The sequence below is a fragment of the Hibiscus syriacus genome, unplaced genomic scaffold, assembly GCF_006381635.1.
Source record: "Hibiscus syriacus cultivar Baekdansim isolate YM2019G1 unplaced genomic scaffold, ASM638163v2 tig00008013_pilon, whole genome shotgun sequence".
In the NCBI taxonomy this organism is placed as follows: Eukaryota; Viridiplantae; Streptophyta; class Magnoliopsida; order Malvales; family Malvaceae; genus Hibiscus; species Hibiscus syriacus.
This window is the reverse complement of record NW_024062150.1, coordinates 1,260,646-1,273,957: the sequence shown is the minus strand read 5'-3', so window position 1 is coordinate 1,273,957 and position 13,312 is coordinate 1,260,646. Positions and strand designations below refer to the sequence as shown.

At 35.9% G+C, this 13,312-nt stretch overlaps 3 protein-coding genes across 4 annotated transcripts; 1 reads left to right on the top strand and 2 right to left on the bottom strand.

Moving 5' to 3' along the window:
* Window positions 1-885: 885 nt before the first annotated feature.
* On the bottom strand, window positions 886-2,360 carry LOC120201876 (divinyl chlorophyllide a 8-vinyl-reductase, chloroplastic-like). Its single transcript, XM_039202407.1, has one exon. It carries the CDS (start codon window positions 2,235-2,237, stop codon window positions 1,002-1,004), a length of 1,236 nt encoding a protein of 411 aa, XP_039058338.1. The 5' UTR covers window positions 2,238-2,360; the 3' UTR covers window positions 886-1,001.
* A 4,143-nt stretch (window positions 2,361-6,503) lies between these two features.
* Window positions 6,504-8,144, top strand: LOC120201875. The gene is made up of 4 exons (XM_039202406.1): window positions 6,504-6,639; window positions 6,738-6,875; window positions 7,072-7,320; window positions 7,739-8,144. Exons 1-4 carry the CDS (start codon window positions 6,568-6,570, stop codon window positions 8,009-8,011), a joined length of 732 nt encoding a protein of 243 aa, XP_039058337.1. The 5' UTR covers window positions 6,504-6,567; the 3' UTR covers window positions 8,012-8,144.
* A 1,962-nt stretch (window positions 8,145-10,106) lies between these two features.
* LOC120201874 lies at window positions 10,107-12,718 on the bottom strand. 2 transcript variants are annotated; one of them, XM_039202404.1, is made up of 9 exons: window positions 12,489-12,718; window positions 12,311-12,396; window positions 11,900-12,072; window positions 11,576-11,669; window positions 11,325-11,435; window positions 11,129-11,218; window positions 10,884-10,969; window positions 10,695-10,759; window positions 10,107-10,482 (listed from the first exon to the last, which is right to left on the bottom strand). In XM_039202404.1, exons 1-9 carry the CDS (start codon window positions 12,676-12,678, stop codon window positions 10,358-10,360), a joined length of 1,020 nt encoding a protein of 339 aa, XP_039058335.1. In that variant the 5' UTR covers window positions 12,679-12,718; the 3' UTR covers window positions 10,107-10,357. The 2 variants fall into 2 exon arrangements, with proteins under 2 accessions (XP_039058335.1, XP_039058336.1); XM_039202405.1 differs by having other exon boundaries at window positions 12,311-12,393.
* Window positions 12,719-13,312: the final 594 nt, after the last annotated feature.

The following is a 13,312-nucleotide window of genomic DNA, read 5'->3' as shown; positions in this document are numbered from 1 at the left end:
TATAAAAATAATTTATTAAAAAAATTCTAAAGTGCAGAATCAAAATTCAAAGGTGGTGGGCATCCTGCTTTCCAAACCAGTAGATATGGTCTTAGATTCACCCCAATGGTTTTTTGACTTTGATTTTTTTTATTCATATAATATACAATTTTAGAAACTATATCTAAGGGCCCCTCTTGCTTAATATAATGAAATTATATATATATATATATATATATTGGTTGCCCAAATTCGTTTTGACTAATTTGGTGCGACTCAAGTCGCACATCTTGTTTTGATGGGTAAGTTGTCAAACGAAGATTTTTTGCATACACAATGATCTAAACCCGAGACTTTACTTAAGCGATATCAAGTTACTTACCGTTTGAATAAATCTATTTATTTCATAACATTTGTACATAGTTTACTTCAAATATTATTTTCTTATTCATTACTTAACTGCTTCGAGTATATTGCATGTTTATAATTATTAGGTATTTTACTACGAATGCAACGTTTATAATTTTTTTTTTCATTCCTCAATAACATTTGTACATAGTTTACTTCAAATATTATTTTCTTATTCATTACTTAACTGCTTCGAGTATATTATATATGGTTTTAAAATTCTCAAAGAGTAGAATGTAAAATCATAATTTTTTTATTCAAAATTTAATTTTACCGATAAATATTATGTCTCAAAGTTTCAATACATCCATCATGTTCTAATAATTTGTGCCTGACATTGATTGAAGTTTGTCGTGTGTAAGATATGTTGTTTGGAAGAGTCTCTTCCCGTGTGGGAAGAGCAATGCAATATAAATAAATCTATTTATTTCATAACATTGGTGATTTTCAAGGGAAAAGAACTCTTCACAAAGACAACATGAGATTCACTAGTTTTTGATGTTTTTAAGGTTGGGGTGACTGCATCTGCATATCTCAAATCATGTTCTAAGAAAAAACTGGTTCACTCAATGAATCACCCAAATTTAACCAACTTAATGTAAAGCAATCAACTTTCAGAAGATGGATTGTTCACCTAATTCCTGGCCAGCCATCCCCTCCCTCAGGACTCTCGCAAAGAACTCTTCCAACGTATCGTTGCCGTAGCTCGGTGTTTTCTCCGCATTGTATTCCCCGGTTTCGGGATCCAAAAACAACATACTTTCGGCAGCGTAATACCTTCCAATTTTACCGAACTCGGCAGCATCTTCCATAGCGGGGAAGATCTTAACTAGGAAGTCGAGTACCCCAATGGCGAAGTCCATTATCCCAATAGGCACTTTCAAGAACTTTGGTTCCTTCCCTAGAAGCTTAAACAAAATCTCCCCTTGCTCTAATGGTGTCAATGCCTTCCCCGGACCGCCGATCGGCAAAACCCGATTAATCTTATCCTCTTTCAAAACACAATCGGCTATGAATGAAGCTAAATCTTGTTCACTAATTGGCTTACAGGCACATAATTTGCCATCGCCAAACATCACATAAGGCTTCCCATCTTTCACCAACTCAACTTGACCCCCTAAACTCTTGAAGAATGCAGTCGGCCTCACGATACTATAAGTAAGTCCGTCGTCGTCGTCGGCTTCTTTCATCAATTCCGCCTCGAATTTCAGCTTAGCTCGCTGGAACTCGAGGAGGGGTTTTTGCACACAAATGGCGGACAACAACACAAAATGTGAAGCCCCGAATTTCTTACCAGCAACAAGGCTGTTCTTTGTTGCCTCATAATCAATCTTCCATGAATCCTTAACACCGCCAGTACGACTAGCAAGACAAGACACAACGACATCAATGGGAAATCCTAAATTTTTCACAGATTCAACCAAAGCGCCTAAATTTGCAACATCAGAGAAACATACTTTAGCTCCATTTAAATCACTCAAAGTGTCTTCCTTCTTGTTTTTACCTCTAATCCCACTTCTTTCTCTAGCAATGGCTATCACATTAAACCCTCTATTAACCAACTCCTTCACCACAAATTTCCCAATATAACCAGTTGAACCCACCACCAAAACGTTGATGTCTTTGGGGTTTTTGTTCCTAAACGAAGCTGAAACAGCTGTCTCAAAAGGCTTTGTCGCCAAAGCTTTTACAAGTTCAGATCTTTTGCCGTTAAATGGTCTTGATTTTGAAGTAAAAGGAGATGGTTTTACCTGGTTTTGCTTGATGAACTGAGAACTGAAGTGTGTTTTGTGAGTTTGGGACTTCGGTGAGTGAACTGTGAAGGGATTGAATGATAAGCAGAGTGACATTTTTCTCTACTCTCTTCACCTGTGTTTGGAAAGAAGAGAAATTTGGGAAAATTTGTCTCTGCCACTCGAATTTGAAGAAAGAAAGGAAAGGAAAGGAAAATGAGTGAAAATTTGAGGCGATTTCATGGTCAATAGAGTGAGTTCATCGTAAAAAATTGCCAAAAATATCTACAGAGGATAGGCAGTGGATAATATTGCCGATAGCCCAGATGATAAAAATATAGAACTACTTGTTTTCCCCCATAGTTATTGATAAATATTAGTCTCACCCATGAACTTTTTAAACTTTCATTCTTATCCCTGGATAAAGAGATATTTATAATCGAGTTCGAGCCTTTATAGATACAATAAACTTTCAATATTTGATGGTAGAATCTATATTCATCTCTAACTCAACGAGATTATCATTTTTCTCAACTCAAGTAGGTGCAATACAAGCAACAATAAAAAATAAATGTAAAATTTTATGTTACATGTACAAATCTTTAATATATTATATTAAAATTTTCGGGGATGTAAAACTGTAAAATTTATGTGTACAATTAAATCATTAATATAACATAAAAATAAAATATCTTCAAATTATATAAGAATTTGACATGAACCACTTCATTTTAAAAATAATAATTTAATTAATTAATTAAATGATGATTTTCTAACTTTTTAAAGTTGGGTGATAAAAAATTCATCAACAAATACAACAACAACAACAAAAAACCTTATTCTCATATGCAATAAGGTAAGGGGGAGGTAGGGTAGTAGGTTGCCATCAACGTCAGGTTGAGAACAGCTTCCGTAGAAGACCTCCGGCAGTCAAAAAAATTAAAAATAAAGATAAAAATCCAATGCATGTATAAATAAATAAATACATAGTTGAACAGTCATCATATGCAGTTTTCATACGTGCGTCTGTAATGGGAAGTAATCCCTGCAAATAAATCCATGTATAAAAATCTCTGCATATAGACAGTTACGTAATTACCGGCTAAATTTAGAAAGAGAAAACATGAAGAGAATGATACACAGAAGTCATCGATAGCAAGCTATGAGAAGTAATAAAGACAAATGGGTTAAAACCTAAACTAAATCAACACAACTCCGCTACCCTAATTCTAATACTTCATAAATTCCAATGACATAAACAAATAAAAAGTAGAAGTCATGGAAATTACTACAGATACATTAAAAAGAAGACAGAGATGTTACACTCTATGGCTGTGACCCACAACTACTCGTCTACCCTGGTCTTAAGTCTCCATAATTTTCTATCAGAGGTCATGTCCTCGGTAAGGGCTAAATCATTCAAATCTGATCTCAAGCACTCTAACCACTTCCTCATTGGTCGTCCTCTCCTTCTGGCACCCTCGACTGTAATCGACTCTACCCTCCTGACCGCATCCGACGGTTGTCGCCTAAGGACATGCCCAAACCACCGTAGTCTTCCCTCCTTCAATTTTTCGGATACAGTCACCACCCCCAAGGACATCCTAATTGCAGAGTTTGGTGTCATGTCCCACAGAGTCTTACCACATGCCCATCGAAGCATTCTCATTTCTGCGGCCTCCATCCTCCTTATGTGATCATTCTTTATTGCCCAACATTTTGATCCATACAGCAGCGCTGGTCTAATTGTCATTCTATAAAATTTTCCCTTAAGTTTTAGAGGCACCTTCTTGTCACACAAAACTCCAGTAGCAGCCCTCCACTTTAGCCATCCCGCCTTTATACGGTGTGTAACGTCATCATCTACACTCTCATCTTTATGTATCATAGACCCTAGGTACTTGAAACAATTATTTGAGGGGAGAACGTGTCCTTCGATGCATACTTCTACATCTTCATCGGTTTGGTTCCCATTGAAGTTTGAACATATATACTTTGTCTTTTCAATATTGATCCTTAGACATTTTTTCTTCCAAAGCAGTCTTCCAGGTAGTCAATCTATTATTCAGCTCAGTTTTGTTTCAGCAACTAGGACAATGTCGTCAGCGAAAAGCATACACCATGGGACACCGTCTGGTGTCGCACAATAAATGTCGTCCATAATCAAGGCGAAGATGTAAGGGCTAAGAGCCGACCCCTGGTGGAGTCCGATTTCCACCGGGAATACCTTGGTGTCGCCAACTGTAGTCCTGACATATGTAGTAGATCTACAGTACATATCACGAATCGCCCGGATATAAGCATATGGTATCCGTCTCGTTTCCAAGGTCTTCTAGATCGTATCACGATGAACGCTATCATACGCCTTCTCAAGGTCAATGAACGCCATGTGAAGATCTCTATTTTTTCTCTATATTTCTCCATAAACCGTCGAAGTAGATGAATCGCCTCTGTAGTGGACCTGCCTGGCATAAAACGAAATTGATTTTCTGAAACCCTAGTAACTTGTCTCAACCTAGCCTCTATCACCCTTTCCCATAGCTTCATGGTATGACTGAGTAGTTTAATACCTCTGTAGTTACCACAACGTTGGGGATCTCCTTTATTCTTATAGATTGATATCACCGTAGACTCTCTCCACTCCTCTGGCATCTTGGTAGTCTCTAAAATAATATTAAAGATGTTGGTCAACCACTTAACTCCCTCTTCTCCTAGGGTCAACCACACAGTGATAGGAATTTGATCTGGACCGACAGCTTTGTCCCTCCTCAACTTTCTAAGAGCCATTTTGACTTCCTCACTCTCAATTCTACTAATAGGGCAGTCATTGGCCGTAGTATGATGGTCGGCAGACCCATCAACAGTTCTATCTGTACAGGGAGAGGCACCGTCATTAAATAAGCCAAAGAAGTAACTACCCCAAACATTCTTAATATCATGATCTTTCACTAAAAGAACATCATTGTTGTCCTTAATATATCTAATGCTACCTAGATCCTTTTTCTTATTCTCCTTGGATTTTGCAAGCTTGAAGATGTCGTTTTGTCCTTCCTTGGTGTCTAATCTCTTATACATTTCCTCATATGCCTTGTCATTTGCTTTAGCCACTGTGTTAGGATTTCCGGAAGCTCGAAATGACAACCGGAACGATTTGCAAAGAGGGGTCGGAACGGTTTTGTGTTTAGGGAGTAAGGAGATTGAAAGATAGAGAATTGCATAGTGATTTATAGTGGTTCGACTTTATCAATCAAAGTCTACGTCCACTACCTTAGCTCCTCATCAATGATTTTCCAATAAATTCACTAATTTGTTTTTTCTTTTGAGGACAAAGAGATAACCTTACAACTCCCTAGTTTTTCCGGGCTAAACTAGAACCTTTCCCTAGTTTTTACACGGGCTAAGCTAGAACCTTTCCCCTTTACAAAAGGATAAAAGATGTAAACAATAAAACCTCTCTAAGGTAGGTGTTTACAAGAATTAAGCTCACAAGAACAAAATATTTACAAGAGAAAGATGAGATAAGAATGAAAAACTCTTCTCTTGTGTTTGATTACTTGGATAGTTGTTCTCTTTCTTCTTCAAGTGTCCTTAGCTTGTATTTATAGCTTGGAATGTGTTTGAAGACATATCTAGCCGTTGGGGATGTTTTGGAGCCGTTTGGGAATGATTTTTCTGCAAAACTAGGCTGTCCAGAATAGGGGGAATCGGTACCCTTCATAGGGAATCGATACCCCTTCATAATATTCAAATATTATGATCGGTGGGTTGATGAACAGTGAGGGAATCGGTACTCCCTTGGGGGAATCGGTTCCCCTTTTACATACTGGAATTTTTGAGCCTCGGGTTACTGTTCAAATAGTGATTTACTATTCAAATAGTAAGTTACTGTTCAAATAGTAAATTACTATTCATAAAAATATTTTTGTGCTCAATTTTAAATTAAAAGAACTTTGAATTATTTTTATAAATTTTGAATAAATTCAATTAAGTCCAAATACATTTTGTAAATTCAATTTAAGTCCAAAAACCATTTTGCCTTAAATTGTTATATCGAAACATAGTTCAACACACTGTTTTCTTGGCTTCCCACTTTGTCCCCTTGTATCTTTGTTTAACTCTCAATCTTTCTTCATCGTCATTGCATTGTAGAAACTCCTTGAAACAAATTTGTTTTATCTCTACCTTATATTGGACTTCGTCGATCTACCACGATTTTTTATGTTCTTCAACAAATCTTGTAGTTAAAAGACGCTGTTTCTAACGTCAAATACAGCCGTCCACGTGGAAACTCATTGAGTTCCAAGATTTGCAAGAAATCCAATATGAACAAGTAACTGGTCTGCTCAACTTTCCCAAATTCAAGACGAAATCTGAACAGAAAATTTCCCATTTTCCGGGAGGAAAAGATAAATTATTTCATGAACCATTAATTTATCAGTTTTATCCAATGAATCAATCAGATTATACAAACAGTTCAATCCATAACGATGTAGCTCTCAAAATCGCTTCTTCCCTTACGGTTTGCTTCCTCTTCATTTCATTATTTCTTCTTAATTTCCCTCTCTATGGGTACTGTTCGAAACCCGATTCATTTTCCCGGGTCTTCGGGTTTTTCAGGTTCCTGATATTTCCTCTTTGAGCTGCTGTTCTCGGGTTTGGCGTGAGATATGGGGCTCCGATTATGTATGGGAGCCACTATTCAAACAACGATGGCCTCTTCTGTATAAAGAAACCATGAAAGACCCCAATTTCAAGGTTTTCTGAAGTTCCTTTTTTGTAAAAAAAATGATTAATTTGTTGTGATTTAGGTTTGGAATTATTGGGTAATTTGGCTAATTGCTTTTGTTGCATAGCTTTGGAAATATAGTTGGTACATTTTTATATTCTAATTAGGCTAATTCAATTGTTTGTATGGATTTAAAAATCCTGGAAAAAAAATAAATGGTTGTAGGGGTGGAAGGGATTTTACATAAAGCAGCACAAGGAGATGAGGGATCAAGCTGAATCCGTTATTAAATTTGTGGAACAATGTTCGAAATCCGAATCACTCCAGGTAAACGACCATCTGAAAGCGGTCGAATGCCTGAAATCGTTGCAGTTCGGATTTAAAGATGTCCAAATGTTGCTGTTCAAACAAAAGCTGAGTGTTCTGCTTAACCTGGTTGGACTTCACTACTGCCTTAACATCCTTCGAGTGCCGGTAACTTTCTTTCTTTTCGTCCTTGCATGTTTTTGTTTTGCTTAAATTGTTGAATTAATGTTCTTGATGCTTGTTTTAAATGTTAAAAGTGGGGGTATTGTGTTGTAGTGTGATATTTGGTTTAAGTTTACATTGCTTCGGAGACTAAATCGAGAACGATAAGAGGGAGAGGGGTCGGAATAGTTGGTATGATATCTGTATTATTTGTTCCATTTGATGGAATACGTTCTCTAGTGATGAGTGGAGTGGAGACTTATTTGATGATGCTAACACCAGATTAAGGGTTGAACTGAACCGGTGTGCCTCTTTCTATGTATGTGAAGAAAATTCAAAAGACTCAACATTCATGTGGTTTTCTGTTACAATCATGCATTATGATTTTGTGCTAATGATGTTTTCAATGCATCATAACAAGCAGGCTTCGGATGTCAAGGAAGTGCTTGAGAGTAGCAAGATTTTTGACCGTCAAGTTCATGTCAAATGGTGGAAGCTCGGTAGATGGTTCTACGGATTCCGTATGCGTGATGAATTCCATTCTCGATGTCTCTCTCTAGAAGATCTTGCAACATTTAAAGACGACACAGACGTGCTGGGGGTACTTCACCGAGGAGCGATTCATGAGGTTTTAGAAGTTCAGATATCTGTTGTTAATTCCACAAGCAGTGCCTGGCTTAATCTTAGCTCACAATGACTAGTTTAGACCATGGGGAACAATCATGAACAAATTTGCATATGTACAGTGTTTATCTCATGATGTGTGTGTGTGTGTGTGTATTGCAGACTGATATATAACCTTTCTTTTATCAATTTCATTTGCTATTATTTGATCTTTTGTTAGTTGTAACAATGAGAAATCCAGTAGTATAAACCTTGTGTTATTCAGACTCGAATGTGAGTGTCGGATAGAGTAGGATAGATACATATATCCGACAACTTACGAGTTGAGAACATAAAACAACAATGAAACAGATTCCTATAAACAACAATTCAGATTGGGAAAAGTAATGAATCTAAAATCCGATATGTTCCAATGAAATACAATAGACAGCTTTCAAGTTCTTACAAGCAACAAACGTTGTCACCATAACCTTATTTTGCAGATGCAACGAAACACGGTTGAAACGAGACGACTGAGCTTGAACCGAAGGTTTTTCATCTGTAACGGTACACTGTATAACCGGCAGGTCGCGGTTGCTGGAAGCAGAGAGCCATGAGAGCTAGGGCTATGATTAAAACCATGAGAAGCCCGGTGAGATCTAAGCCGCCACCATCATCTGATTCCATACAACAAAACTTCCCCATTGTAAAAAACTTGGTGTTAGAACACTTAGATCTTGTGCCTTTGTTCAAACATGATGAAGATATAGAGAAAATAGAAGAGTCATTGGTCTCTCAAGTCAACTTGAAATGGAATAGTTTATTATGAAGTTGGTTTCTTGGAACATTGCCCAACTAATCTTTTAATATATAAAAATTGCCTTCTCGATGTTAAATATTCATTGCTTTCTGGGGTTGGAAATTTTGCTTCACAATAATTCATTAATGGTTGAAAATTTTGAGTTATTTTGATGGCAAAATTGTGTTTGTGATGGTTTTAGATGGTTAACCTCGTTTAATTTGGATGAAGAATCATGATTGATGATTCAATAAGGAGAAGAGTGGTAACTAAGTGAGAAATTGAGAGAGATTCAGCCCGATCTCCTTCTTCAACCTTGTAAGGCGACTTGTGTACTTATCTTTAGTGTTGATGTCAAGCCTAGACTCTAGGGAGGCCACCCCAACCCGAAAATATATTGCTTATACTCGTCCCGCCCTGATGAATTTTAACTTTTTTCTGTCCCGAATTTGACCCAATTTTTATATTAAAACCTCAATCCGACCCTATTCATATATATTAATATTTTAAAATAATTAAAATAATATATTATATAATCTTTTATTATATTTTAAATTTTAAATGCTTAAAATAATATATTTTGTAATAATTTACATTTTAAATAATTAAAGAATATATTTTAACAATATAAAAAAATCTCTAAAATCTTAAATATTATATATATATAAATTAATTAATAATTTATCCCGAGTCAAGTTGGATCGATGATTTTTCAATTTAAAGTGGGCCCCATCTGTTAAGAAGTTATATATATATCTCGTCCCGTCTCGAACCTCAAAATTTGGAGAGAGAGAAACTTTCTTATAGGGTAGTGTTGGGACTTTAAAGTTCGAGTATTTTGATCATCCCTACTAGAGTGGTTATGTTATCCATCAGTTGATAGGACAAATAACAATGATTGTTATATAATATATTTGACTATGACAAATTATGTAAGTTTATCAACGGTCATATCAAAAGAAGACTGTAAGTTTTGACTCATTTAATTATTTTTTTCAAAATTTAACGTTAAATTTCGAACGAAGATATTAAAATGAATAAAAAAACTAAAGTTTTTAACGAAAGAGCACTATAATAAAACAATAACTAAACTTTAAGTATGTTTTTGAAAAAATTTGAAAGTTTAGATCCTAAAACTAACAAAAACTTATAGCTTAGATACTAAACGTGCAATTTACCCAAAAATGTAATAAGATTCATATCTCCATTCCAAATGAGTTGTCTGCAAGTTAATCGAGCTCTGTTTATCATTATGTATATTTTTTCTTAGTATTAAAAATTTATCAATTCAAACTAGAGTATAAATACTCAAGCATGAAGTAGAATACGTGAATCGAGTTTATCTTTTACTATGTAAAAGAACTTAATAGAATCTAATGAAGGGTTTTCGAACAGTTCAATTTTTATCTAGAATCAAGTTCGAGTTAAAGTTTTTAGAACTCAGAAGACAATTTAAAGTACTAGGCATGAAAGTTCTTGGCAACAGCAGCTCCATGTCAAGAACTTGCAGTGCCTAGTAAATCCGGTTTCGTCGAGCATAATTACGTCTCGGCAATTCGGATTAGGCTAGTAGTTAAACCGAAACTCCCGAGGTACAACGACTCAACTGAAAGTGTTCTTATTAACACTGATGTGAAACGTTTAGAAACTGTATATGAGTTCTGAAACTCCGAGGAAGTGGGCGAAGCTAGGATATTTTGGCTCCCATCCTAATTCCTTACGAGTTTTCGAGTTGCTCAGCTTCTTTCCCAGGGGATCACTAGTGCCTGCAACATGCAACATACATCAGAGAATGCAAATTTCACATATCATGCAACTAAAACTAATGTTACTCGGACCCCGGTGATCAAGCACGCTCGATTCCTTTTCGTACAAGTTTCCTATGTATTTGGATAATCATAAACCCTTACCGATATACGATTTATAATCCATAATCAATGGTATACGTTTGTTTTGAAAGTGTAAATAGAAAAACCACCTGTAAAGCCATAGAACTTTATGTCGAACTTCCCACTTTTATCGACTAAATCCATTACTTCTTGCCTGCAGTGAAAGTAGCAGTGTTAAGAACTCAGCAAAATAAACGTTTTAGACAATAAATAGCATTGCATGAAATGTATCAGACAGGTGTTCATCTGTCTTAACATAAAAGAAGACAACAGACAACCTGGACAAAGGATGATTGTCACAACCCAAGAAAATCCGACCCCGAAGTTTCTTCTTCAGAATAGTGACCGAGAGGGAAGCTGCATCCTGTGATACCAGGTATAAAAATCAACATCAACACCATTCAAGGTACCCAAACGATTTCTGCAAATCCCAAAAGGGATCATTTCCAGTGCTTCGTGATAGGGTAATAAAGAAGTTGAAATTCCTGCCATTCATAACCAATATTAAAGAGTGATTTCTCACCTCATAGTGTATAAGATTCAAGATGTGATCGGGACGAGCATCGACAGTCCCCTTATGCAACCAATAGAAATGTGCACCTCTATCTATTTTGTGTGAAAGTTTAAGGTGATCATGAATGTAATATTGGCAACATCCACAACTCCATGAAACATATAAACATATTTATCCGATAATTAAAGTCCGATAAAGAGGATATATATAGTCCAGCCAACCTAACAATGCAACCATCAAAGTCCAGCACCACCTTTTCAGCCTTGAGAAGGTTATCTGTCCTAGGGCTTCTCCCAATCGGCACATTCAGCGTGTCCTGTCAAGGATATTAGGCCTCAGTGATCATACAATAGAGAAAACAGAGCAATGGATATTAATACATATCTGCGTAATGAAACAAAGCAACAAGAAGGAAGTGTTACCAGCAGAACAATGCGTTATGATATTTCTAAATACCTCATCACATGGTCCATTGTTGTTGCAATCATACGGTGCAGAGCTCGAAGTGAATACGAACGAACCTTCACCATTCCAGCTTAAAGCAGCCAAACTGATCAATTCAAGGCAAAATCAATAGCACCAACTTCAGTTCCAAGAGGAAAAATAGCCAATCAACATTTTGCCACTAAAAGGAAATCTAAAATTCAAGATCAAAGTTTTGCCAAAGCTCTTTGGTATATGATTACTACCCTACCACACCACTATGACCAGTGACTAGATGTGAGTGACAAATCACAAATATAAACAACAGAGATGCAAGGAAAATAATCTCAGAACTACCTAATATCACCAGGGTAATCTGGAGTTTTTGAAGGAGGAGCACAGAAAATCACAAAGGGGAACTTTTGATCGGTCTTGGTCTCTTTCAAAAGTGGGTTAATCCCCAGTGAGAGCAGTTCATCGTGGTGATCCGTCGTCACGGTCTGCCCGTAAATTCGACACCCTGGATGTTCCTGCTTCCCCAAATTATGTGATATATACATATATGTTAATTGTCTTCTTTATGAACGACGACTAAGACTAAAAGGCCAAATCCTTCAATCAGCTAATTCTTATAAATATCCAAGAAAACCCTTTGAATTTCAACCCCTGAAACTACATTGAATGATGTTTTTTGCTCAATACATAGAGTGAAATGGAAGCAATAGAGCGTTGAGTAAATTAAAGTAAAGAATCAAACAGTTGACTTACCTCCCGCCATTTTTCAGCCACCAAACGACCAAGAACACCAGGTCCTACAATTAGCAAATCATTCTCTCCCACAATTGCTTTCCCTGCTTCATTTTAAAAAAAAAGATCCCAGATTATTTTAAAAAAATAAAAGAAACAAAAAGGAAAGCGGAAAAGGAAAAGGAAAAATCAAAGAGACCCGTTGAGGATGAAGCTGAGAATTGAAGAAGAGAAGCAGCAGCCATTGAAGAAGAGAAGCTGAAGCTTCGGGAGATTAGAATCGGGTTCTTGAAAATTGATAGCGATGAGGACAATGATGATGATGAGGACCAAGAAATTGACTTTCTCGAGAGATTGGTGAAATTACTGACGCAAGTAATGGTTCCCATTTACTTTAAAAACAAAAAATAAATGAAATTTATTCTCTCTCTCTCCTTCAATTTTTTTTATTAACTTCTTTTTTAGAAAAACCAAGATTAAAGACTAAAGTGAAAATATTCAGGCAACAGTGTCAAAAAAAAAGATTATGTTCTTCCTTATGACCAATGATCTTATTACACGTGGTGTGTCGGATAGTTTGTCACTCTCTGGTTGGTTGGTTTTCCCTAAAGTCAAACGATGACGTTTCATGCAATGATTTAGTTACAAAGTACTACTTGAGACGATAATTAAGATTTTAAACTTGTCATTAAACTTCAATATATTTTAATTGGATCCTTAAATGTTAACTTGGATTTAAAATGAAATGTGTTTAAAATATGTGCGGTGAATATCAAATTGATAGTCGAACCAATCAAATCATTACTCAATTTAATCAATTCAACAATAATTAAAAAAAACTAAAAAGTTTAAAACAAATTTAATGGTATTTTTTTAGTCTGTTCAACTAATCTTTTCATTTATAATCTCTAATAGTCATTTTAAATATTTTTAATAGTCTGAGATGATTATAAGTTAGTATTTGTTCATAATCTTTATTAACAATTAACGATACACATAATACTCTGAGACTCAATTGCTCGA

Coding starts and splice junctions, on each gene's coding strand:
- LOC120201876 (XM_039202407.1), bottom strand. CDS start 2,237: ATGTCACTCTGCTTATCATTCAATCCCTTCACAGTTCACTCACCGAAG.
- LOC120201875 (XM_039202406.1), top strand. CDS start 6,568: ATGAATCAATCAGATTATACAAACAGTTCAATCCATAACGATGTAGCT. Junction 6,640..6,737: donor AAATCGCTTCTTCCCTTACG/GTTTGCTTCCTC, acceptor CGGGTTTTTCAG/GTTCCTGATATTTCCTCTTT. Junction 7,321..7,738: donor TTAACATCCTTCGAGTGCCG/GTAACTTTCTTT, acceptor CATAACAAGCAG/GCTTCGGATGTCAAGGAAGT.
- LOC120201874 (XM_039202404.1), bottom strand. CDS start 12,678: ATGGGAACCATTACTTGCGTCAGTAATTTCACCAATCTCTCGAGAAAG. Junction 11,670..11,899: donor GATTACCCTGGTGATATTAG/GTAGTTCTGAGA, acceptor TGAATTGATCAG/TTTGGCTGCTTTAAGCTGGA. Junction 11,219..11,324: donor TTAGGTTGGCTGGACTATAT/ATATCCTCTTTA, acceptor AAACTTTCACAC/AAAATAGATAGAGGTGCACA.